The sequence below is a fragment of the Rhinopithecus bieti genome, unplaced genomic scaffold (assembly GCF_001698545.2).
Source record: "Rhinopithecus bieti isolate Rb0 unplaced genomic scaffold, ASM169854v2 scaffold_78508, whole genome shotgun sequence".
Lineage (NCBI taxonomy): Eukaryota > Metazoa > Chordata > Mammalia > Primates > Cercopithecidae > Rhinopithecus > Rhinopithecus bieti.
In genome coordinates this window covers 180,763-191,010 of record NW_016829854.1, presented here as the reverse complement: position 1 = coordinate 191,010, position 10,248 = coordinate 180,763, and the positions used below count along the sequence as shown (strand labels likewise).

Genomic DNA, 10,248 nt, shown 5'->3' with positions numbered 1-10,248 from the left:
CCTGACCTCCTGATCCGCCCGCCTGGCCTCCCAAAGTGCTGGGATTACAGGCGTGAGCCACCGTGCCTGGCCTAATTTTCTCCTTTAACTCTATTTCTTCTTTTGTTTTTCTTATGCTGTTGGATTTAATTTTTTGAGTTGCCTCAAAGGAATCAATTTCAAATAAGGTGGGATAAAGTAAATGCTATGATTTTGTGAAATGTTACCGTATTGTAAAAATTTAAAACTTATTTTAAAAACCTATTTTACAGATGATGCCTCAACATTCCCACAAATAGGCTATGAACATTCTGCCCAGCTTCTCCTTCTGGCCCTCTTCTTCTTCTTTTTTTTTTTTTGAGACGGAGTCTTGCTCTGTCGCCCAGGCTGAAGTGCAGTGGCACGATCTTGGCTTACTGCAAGCTCCGCCCTCCTGGGTTCAAGCCATTCTCCTGTCTCAGCCTCCCGAGTAGCTGGGACTACAGGCGCCCGCCACCAAGCCCAGCTAATTTTTGTATTTTGTTTAGTAGAGATGGGGTTTCACTGTGTTAACCAGGATGGTCTCAATCTCCTGACCTTGTGATCCGCCTGCCTCGGCCTCCCAAAGTGCTAGGATTACAGGTGTGAGCCACTGCACCTGGCCCATTTCTTCTTTTTTTTTTCTTTCAAGACAGGGTCTCACTTTGTTGCCCAGGCTGGAGTGCAGTGGCCCCATCTTGGCTCATTGTAGCCTCGACCTCCAGGGTTCAAGTGATCCTCCTGCCTCAGCCCCCAAGTAGTTGGGGACACAAGTGTGTGCCACCACACCTGGTTAATTTTTGTATTTTTTGTAGAGACAGGGTTTCACCATGTTGGCCAGGCTGATCTTGAACTCCTGGGCTCAAATGATCTGCCGCCTCGGCCTCCCAAAGTGCTGGGATTACAGGTGTGAGCCATGGCGCCCGGCCTCTGGTCCTCTTCTTCTATGACCTAATACCATACAAACATACTGGTAAATCCCCTCATGCTCTTTGCTTGTACCACCCTGAGCCCCAACAAGGCACTTGCCCAGGGGTCCTCCCCTCTCCTTCCTTCTCTCTCCTTCCTTCTCCCTTTCTCCCCACCTGCTTGGTTGAGTGGCTTCCTCAGAGCTCCTCCCATATGGCCGCCTGTGTGGCATGCGTGCCTCCTTCTCTAGAACATGTGAGTATAGTAAATCCTGTAATTTCATAAGCCTCTCTGAGCATAGTTTCTGTGGCTGTGTGTGAGTGATCCTTAACAACTTCATAAAGGGGGCTGAGTGCAGTGGCTTGTGCCTGTAATCCCAGCACTTTAGAAGGCCAAGGCGGGAGGATTGCATGAGGCCAGGAGTTCAAGATCAGCATGGGCAATGTGGCAAAACCCCAACTTTACAAAAAATAAAAAAAAAAATTAGGCGGGCATGGTGGTGCACGCCTGTAGTTCCAGCCACTCAGGGGGCTGAGATGGGAGGATTACCTGGGCCTAGGAGTTTAAAGTTATTGCGAACTATGATCGCACCACTACACTCCAGCCTGGGTGAAAGAGTAAGACTCTGTCTCTAAAAATAAGATAAAAAAAACCTCACAAGGGGAACTTCCTTTTTACAACACAATTGGTGATGAGGATGGGATCATTCTAAACTCAAGGTGAAAGTCCTTGAGAGAGAGGTATATGAAATGAAAGGATTTATTATACTCATAGGTCCTACAGAAGGAGACCCATGGCCAAGTGCCTTTCTGGGGGCTCAGGGTGAAAGACACAAGCAAAAGGAGATCTCACTGATATGTCTGAATGTCACTAGGTCATAGTAGAGGAGGGCGAGAAGGGAAATTGTGGCAGGGACCAGCCTTATCACAGGTACCTGTTCACATGGGCAAAGTGTTCATGGCCTGTTGGTGGGATGTTGAGGCAACAGGAAAATATGAAGTTTTTTTGTTGCTTTTTTTGAGACGAAGTCTCACTCTGTCACCTAGGCTGGAGAGCAGTGGCATGTTCTCAGCTCACCACAACCTCTGCCTCCTGGGTTCAAGCGATTCTCCTGCCTCAGCCTCCCAGTAGCTGAGATTACAGGCATGGGGCACCACGCTCGGTTAATCAACTTTTTTGTATTTTTAGTAGAGATGGGGTTTTACCATGTTGGCCAGGCTGGTCTCGAACTCCTGACCTCAGGTGATCTGCCCGCCTCGGCCTCCCAGTGTTGGGATTACAGGCGTGAGCCACTGCACCCGACCCTGAAGTTTTAAAAATGTACAATGCAGTTACAAACTCCAGTGCACCAACCAGGAAGAGGGGAGGAAAAGGGCTGAGGGAGAGCCGCTGTGGTGGGCTGTTTTTCTGTTAAGCAAACCAACCAGCCAGACGTCAGGGGGGAGTCCAGGAGGAGCCCAGTGGCTGTGCTGTCCAGGCAGCTGCCTTTCAGAAATCTTACTGGGGACACTTTAAAGGCATGGGGAAGAGGTATACTCTGTGCTTCTGGCACGAGGCAGACTGAGGCTTACCTGCCCAGAGAGGAGGAAAGGCTGAGCAATAGGAAGCCAGTGCCTTAAATAAAAATGCTCACACCCACTGCTGCCAGAAATTCCTTTTGGGAGCATCTGGTCTAAGGAAAGAATCCTAAATACTAAAAATGTTAGAAGGTCTCTCAAGACTTCAGAAATAGGCTGGGCGTGGTGGTTCAAGCCTGTAATCCTAGTACTTTGGGAGGCCGAGACGGGTGGATCACGAGGTCAGGAGATCGAGACCATCCTGGTTAACACAGTGAAACCCCGTCTCTACTAAAAAATACAAAAAACTAGCTGGGCGTGGTGGCGGGCGCCTGTAGTCCCAGCTACTCGGGAGGCTGAGGCAGGAGAATGGCGTAAACCTGGGAGGCGGAGCTTGCAGTGAGCTGAGATCCGGCCACTGCACTCCAGCCTGGGCGACAGAGCGAGACTCCGTCTCAAAAAAAAAAAAAAAAAAAAAAAAAAAAAAAGACTTCAGAAATATCTGCCAAAAGCAAAGGCAGAAGCAATGGGCTGGATGTACACAGAGCCACAGAGAGATTTTAAGGTACAGAGAGTGGAAAAGGAAACAGAGGGAGATGCAATGCACAGTTCTATTTATGGAAATGCAATTCCCACTCATACACACAGATACACCAACACTATATATTTTATAAGAAACATATACATCTAACGACAGAAGTCAAATGCATTAAAGTAGCTGCCTCTGGCAGAGAGAGAAATGAAGGTGGGAAATGGAGGTGGATATTGGAGTGAAGTGGGAGAAAAAAAAAACAAAGTAGGGGGGCCTGGCATAGATCAAGAATGGTATGCTATGAACCAAGGCACTTGATAAATTCAGCTGTTTTTTTGTTTGTTTTGTTTTGAGATGGAGTCTCTGTCACCAGGCTGGAGTGCAGTGGCGCGATCTCGGCTCACTGCAACCTCCAACTCCCTGGTTCAAGCTATTCTCCTGCCTCGGCCTCCCAAGTAGCTGGGATTGCAGGAGTGCGCCACCATGCCCCACTAGTTTTTGTATTTTTAGTAGAGATAGGGTTTCACCATGTTGGCCAGGATGATCTCGATCTCCTGACCTCATGATACACCTGCCTTGGCCTCCCAAAGTGCTGGGATTACAGGAGTGAGCCACTGCGCCTGGCCTAAATTCAGCTCTTTACCCGAGGTCCAGGAAAAAAGAAAAATAAATCTGTGAACAGTCAATGTTATTTAGTGCACTCTTATTTCTTAGAGTAAAAATCAGAATGACATTTTCTGTTTAAAGTGAGGGGGATGCTTTAAGTCAACTGTGCTGTATCTGCTTATAGGGATATTTTTCTTTTATTGTCAGGGTAACATTCGTGTCCATGCTGGAGTGCAGTGGCGTGATCATAGCTCACCACAGCCTTGAACTCCCGGGCTCAAGTCATCCTTCAGCCTCAACCTCCTGAGTAGCTGGGAATATAAGCCTGCACCACCATGTCTGGCTAATTTTTAAATGTTGTGTAGAGATGCAGTCTTGCTATGTTGCCCAGGCTGGTTGCTCGTGGGGATACCCTGTAACCATTAAAAAGAGCATTTCTCAGGAGGCTCAGGCAAGAGAATCGCTTGAACCTGGGAGGCAGAGATTGCAATGAGCCGAGATCATGCCACTGCACTCCAGCCTGGGTGATAGAGACTCTGTCTCAAAAAACAAAACAAAACAACAACAACAAAAAAACAACAAAAAAAGAGGATTTATAGCTGGGTATAATGACATATATCTCTAGTGCCAAATACTCAGGAGGCTGAAACGGGAGGATCACCTGAGCCTGGGAGAACAAGGCTTCAGTAAGCTGTGATTATGTGACTGCACTCCAGCCTGGGCAACAGAGCAAGAACTCATCTCTAAAAAAAAAAAAAAAAAAAATCTGATCCAAAATGAGGGAGCTATGCAATAGGAAACAGGTGTTAAAAATTTATGTTTTTGGCCAGGCGCAGTGGCTCACACCTGCAATCCCAGCACTTTGGGAGGCCAAGGCAGGAGGATTACCTGAGGCCAGGATTATAGCAAGGTAGCAAGGTGAAACCCTGTCTCTACTAAAAATACAAAAATTAGCCGGGCATGGTGGCATACACCTGTAATCCTAGCTACTTGGGAGAGGCTGAGGCAGGAGAATCGTTTGAACCTGGGAGGTGGAGGTTGCAGTGAGCCGAGAACATGCCACTGCACCCCAGCCTGGGCAACAGAGTGAGACTCCATCTCAAAAAAAAAAAAAAAAAGAAGGTTTTTATTCTCTCACAGACTGGAAAAAACTAAAAATTTTGGTGCTATCCAATGCAGGTGAGCACCTGGGTAGGACAGCATGCTTGTAACTGTCAGTGGGAATGTAAAATGATACAATCTTTTTGGAGGGTGATTTGGCACTATCTAATTACAAATGGAGATGCACTGGACCTGGTAGACCTACTGCAGATAAACTTGAAGAAAATAAGTGCACAAATTATGTGTATGAATTATGTGTATTGTTCATGACAATACTGCTATGATACCCCCAACACGGGACAGATCTAAACACCCTCAGGGTACACTGTAAAACAGAACCATGAGCAGCTGTTAAAAAGAATGAGAGAGGCTGGCCACGGTGGCTCATGCCTGTAATCCCAGCACTTTGGGAGGCTGAGGCGGGCGGATCACAAGGTCAAGAGATCAAGACCATCCTGGCCAACATGGTGAAACCCCATCTCTACTAAAAATACAAAAATCAGCTGGGCATGCTGGCACACACCTGTAGTCCCAGTTACTCGGGAGGCTGAGGCAGAAGAATTGCTTGAACCATGGAGGCGGAGGTTGCACTGAGCTGAGATCGCTCCATTGCACTCCAGCCTGGTGACAGAGCAAGACTCTGTCTCAAAAAAAAAAAAAAAAAAAAAAAGAATGAAAAAGTGGGTAAATTTGACTTCGTTGATATAAAAATACCTCTGTGGTAAGAATGCATGTATTTTATACATATATGAAATATATAGTATATTTAACATAAGTATAGATTTTTTTTTTTTTAATGCATGACAGAATCACAGGAAACTACTGGGAGAGGATTATGGTTCATATTGTAGCTTTAGGTTGAAAAAAAAATTTTTTTTTTTTTTTTTTGAGAAGGAGTCTCGCTCCTGTCACCCAGGGCTGGAGTGCAGTGGCCAGATCGTCAGCTCACTGCAAACTCCGCGCTCCGGGTTTACGCAGTTCTCCTGGCCTCAGGCCTCCAGAGTAGCTGGGACTACAGGCGGGCCGCCACCTCCGCCGGCTAGTTTTTGTAATTTTTTTAGTTAGAGACCGGGGGTTCACCGTGTTGCCAGGCTGGTCTGCGATCTCCTGACTCGTGATCCGCCCGCCTTGGCCTCGCCAAAGTGGCTGGGATTACAGGCTGAGGCCACCGGCGGCGGCCGAAAAAAAAAATTTTTTTAAAATTTTGAGACGAAGTCTTGTTCTGTTGCCTAGGCTGGCAACAAATTTTTTAAATGATGTACATTATTGATGAATCGGTTTATTTATTTACTTATGAATGAGATGGGGGCTCACTATGTTGCCCACACTGGTCTGTAACTCCTGAGCTCAAGTGGTCCTCCCACCTTAGCCTCCCAAAGTGCTGGGATAACAGGTGAGCCACTGCACCAGGCCTACACGTATTTTTTTTTTAATTGAGCCTTTTTTTGTTTTTAATTGAGACAGAGTCTTGCTCTGTCGCCAGGCTGGAGTGCAGTGGTGTGATCTCAGCTCACTGCAACCTCTGCCTCCTGCGTTCAAGTGATTCTCCTGGGACTACAGGCACACGCCACCATGCCCAGCTAATTTTTGTTATTTTTAGTAGAGACTGGGTTTCACCATGTTGGCCAGGATGGATTTTTTGTAGTTTTTGTAGAGATGGGGTTTCGCCATGTTGGCCAGGCTGGTCTCGAATTCCTGACCTCAGATGAATTCCTGACCACCCACTTCGGCTTCCCAAAGTGCTGGGATTACAGGTATGGGCCACTGTGCCCAGCCTACATTTTAAGATGTAAATTAAAGTCATCCTTGAGGAATTTTCAATGACCAGGAAAAAAGTTGATGTACTATTAAAAGAACAAGAAGGGGCCAGGTGTGGTGGCTCATGCCTGTAATACCAGCACTTTACAAGGTCAAGGCAGGTGGATAGCTTGAGCCCAGGAGTTCGAGACCAACCTGGGCAACATGCAAAACCCCATCTCCACTAAAAACATGAAAATTAGCTAGGTGTGGTGGTACACGCCTTGTAGTCCCAGCTACTCTGGAGGCAGAGGTGGGAGGATCACTTGAGCCCAGGAGGTCGAGGCTGCAGTGAGCCATGATTGCACCACTGCACTCCAGCCTGGGTGACAGAGCAAGACCCTGTCTCAAAAACAAAACAAAACAAACAAAACAAACAAAACAAGGGCCTGGCATGGTGGCTTACATCTGTAATCTTAGTGCTTTAGCAGGCCAAGGAATTGGTAACCAGCCTGGGCAACATAGTGAAACCCTGTCTCTAAAAAAAAAATAGAATAAAATAAAATCAGCCAGTTTTTTCCACTTGAGTCTAGGAGTTGAGGTTGCAGTGAGCCATGATTGCGCCAGAGAACTCCAGGCTGGGCAAGAGTGAGACCCTGTCTCTAAAAAAACCAATCAACAAAGAAAAACCTAACATAAACAACAAAAAGAAGATCCAACACTACAGTTATGATTAGAATAATGCTAAACAGGCCGGGCACGGTGGCTTACGCCTGTAATACCAGCACTTTGGGAGGCAGAAGTGGGAGGATTACTTGAGCCCAGGAGTTTGAGACCAGACCGGGCAACAAAGCAAAATCTTGTTTCTACTAAAAGAAAAAATTGGCTGAGTGCAGTGGCTCACACCTATAATCCCAGCACTTTGGAAGGCCGAGGTGGGCGGATCATGAGGTCAGGAGTTCAAGACCAGCCTGACCAACACAGTGAAACCCTGTCTCTACTAAAAATACAAAAATTAGCTGGGCGTGGTGGTGTGCGTCTACTCCCAGCTACTCAGCCGGCTGAGGCAGGAGAATCACTTGAACCCAGGAGGTGGATGTCGTAGTGAGCCGAGATTGCGCCACTGCACTCCAGCCTGGGCGACAGAGCAAGACTCTGTCTCAAAAAAGAAAAAATTAGCCGGGTGTGGTGGTGCGTGCCTGTAGTCCCAGCTACTTGGGAGGCTGAGGCAGGAGGATCTTTTGAGCCTAAGAGGTTGAGGCTGCAGTAAACTGTGATGGCGCCATTACACTCCAGCCTGGGGGACAGAGTGAGACCCTGTCCTAAAATAAATAAATAAAAAGCCCAAAATGAGATACGCCAAATTTTTTTTTTTTTTTTTTTGAGACGGAGTCTCGCTCTGTCGCCCAGGCTGGAGTGCAGTGGCCGGATCTCAGCTCACTGCAAGCTCCGCCTCCTGGGTTTACGCCATTCTTCTGCCTCAGCCTCCCGAGTAGCTTGGACTACAGGTGCCCGCCACCTCGCCCGGCTAGTTTTTTGTATTTTTTAGTAGAGACGGGGTTTCACCGTGTTAGCCAGGATGGTCTCGATCTCCCGACCTCGTGATCCGCCCGTCTCGGCCTCCCAAAGTGCTGGGATTACAGGCTTGAGCCACCGCGCCCGGCCAGCCAAATTGTTAATGACTACTTCTGTGCTGTGGAATTAATTTTTTCCTCTATTGATATACTTTCTTTAGTTATTCTGAATATATTACTTTTATAATCCAGAAAATAGTACAACTAAAGAGAGTTTGCAGGAACATGAGAAAATGTTTATGATGTTATTAATGTGAAGTGAAAAAAGCAGCTACAAACTGAATACACCATGTGGTCACAGCTACGGAGAAACCATGCACAGGGAGAAACAGCGGAAGGACACACCTCCGAAGGGCAACTGTGACTGTCTCTGGTAGTGGGGTTTTGGATGACTGCTGTTTTTCCCTTTTTACTTTTCTGTGTTTTCCAGGTTTTCAACACTGAGCCTGTGTAACTTTTATTGGGAAAATAAACCTCGATAAATTAAAAAAAAAAAAAAAAAAAGGCCATTAGTATGGTAGAGGTATGTCTGGGCACAAGCTATACCCTATCCCAACATAAACAGCATAATGAAACCAAACTGATACCACACAAACAAAACAAAAAGCTACATGGAAAAAAGAAATACAGACTAGTGAGAAAGGGCCCCAAACACTAACAGTTGTTGTCTTTGGGTAGGTCTATGGGTGAATTATTAACTTTTCTCTCTTCTTTATTTTCTATAAATGAACATGCATGGCTCTTGTGATGGGAAAAATAAAACAAAATAAGATAAAGTCATTTAGATCAAATGACACAACAGGTGGCAAAAGACTTACTTTGAAGAAGAGGTAGAGTCCCAAGAGTGTACAGCTGGCGATGATGGGGAAGCGGGCGGCATCCCGGCTGGTGATCGTTTCAGGCATGTCCGAAGCATTCTAGAGGAGAGAAGAATGGCAATGGCTCAGCATGGCTGGTTCCCGTGTGTTCCTGCAAGGCTCTTCAAATGCTGTTCCCTTGGCTAGGAATGCTGCCTGCCTCATCCTGGGGCAGGATGCTCTGATCCTGCCACTTTTTTTTGAGACGGAGTCTTGCTCTATCACCCAGGCTGGAATGAAGTGGCACAATCTTGGCTCACTGCAGCCTCCGCCTCCTGGGTTCAAGTGATTCTCCTGCCTCAGCCTCCCGAGTAGCTGGGACTATAGGCATGTGCCACCATGCACAACTAATTTTTGTATTTTTAGTAGAGATGGAGTTTCACCATGTTGGCTAGGCAGGTCTTGAACTGACCTTAAGTGATCCACCTGCCTTGGCCTCCCAAAGTGCTGGGATTACAGGTGTGAGCCACCACGCCTGGCTGATCCTGCCATTCTGCCATAAGGAGATCTGGACCCTGATCAAGAGACCAAGGAGAACCCAGGGCATGTGTGACACATCTGGGGAGAAGGGCTATGGCAGAGGCCATTCCAATATGGAATAACTGAAAGAAGAAAACTTGGACACGAGTGATGCCACAGCAGTTTCAGACCTCTCGAAGAGAATTTTCAATTTTCTAATGGATCAGCTAAGAGGGAAAAATGACTATTCTGTCATCCAGTAGGTACTTAATATTATGAGTTGAAATTAACAACAAACAAGACAGACAATGGCTGAAACTGCACATAGGGAGACACCAACTGTGAGGAGAAGGAAATCTTGACAAAACTTAAGAAATTTAAGAAATTTGACTGGCAGACTTGAAAATGGTAAAAATAAAAGCCACAATTAAATTTATAATAGCAGATGCTACAGTTGGCAAGAATGTGATGTGGGTAAAGAACTGATGAAGGATAAATATTTACATGAAAAAGAACTAAATGCAATAAAAACAATTTCAGTGTTATAAAAATGAAAAGAATTAAAAATGGAGTAACAGACCAACGTAGGAATAAATTAGCTTCATAGAATTCATGCCAAAGGAGGCTGGGCGCAGTGGCTCACGCCTGTAATCCCAGCACTTTGGGAGGCTGAGGTGGGTGGATCACGAGGTCAGGAGTTCAAGACCAGCCTGGCCAACATGGTGAAACCCCATCTCTACTAAGAATACAAAAATTAGCCAGGTGTGCTGGCACACGCCTGTAATCCCAGCTATAGGAGGCTGAAGCAGGAGAATCACTTGAACCCAGGAGGCGGAGGGTGCAGTGAGCCGAGATCATACCACTGCATTCCAGCCTGGGCGACAGAGTGAGACTCTGTCTCGGAAAAAAAAAAAAAGACA

The 10,248-nt window shown here is 46.4% G+C and overlaps 1 protein-coding gene across 5 annotated transcripts in view; it reads right to left on the bottom strand.

The window, feature by feature from the left end:
• The window catches only part of HM13 (histocompatibility minor 13), a 57,135-nt gene that overhangs the window by 35,495 nt on the left and 11,392 nt on the right, over nt 1-10,248 (bottom strand). For all 5 annotated transcript variants that reach the window (XR_001883985.1, XR_001883986.1, XM_017865041.1 and 2 more), the window contains exon 2: nt 8,831-8,929. Coding sequence is in view for 3 of the 5 variants with exons in the window: in XM_017865041.1 (XP_017720530.1) it covers nt 8,831-8,929 (99 nt within the window). In the remaining 2 variants the exon portion in view is untranslated. The remainder of the gene's footprint in view (nt 1-8,830; nt 8,930-10,248) is intronic.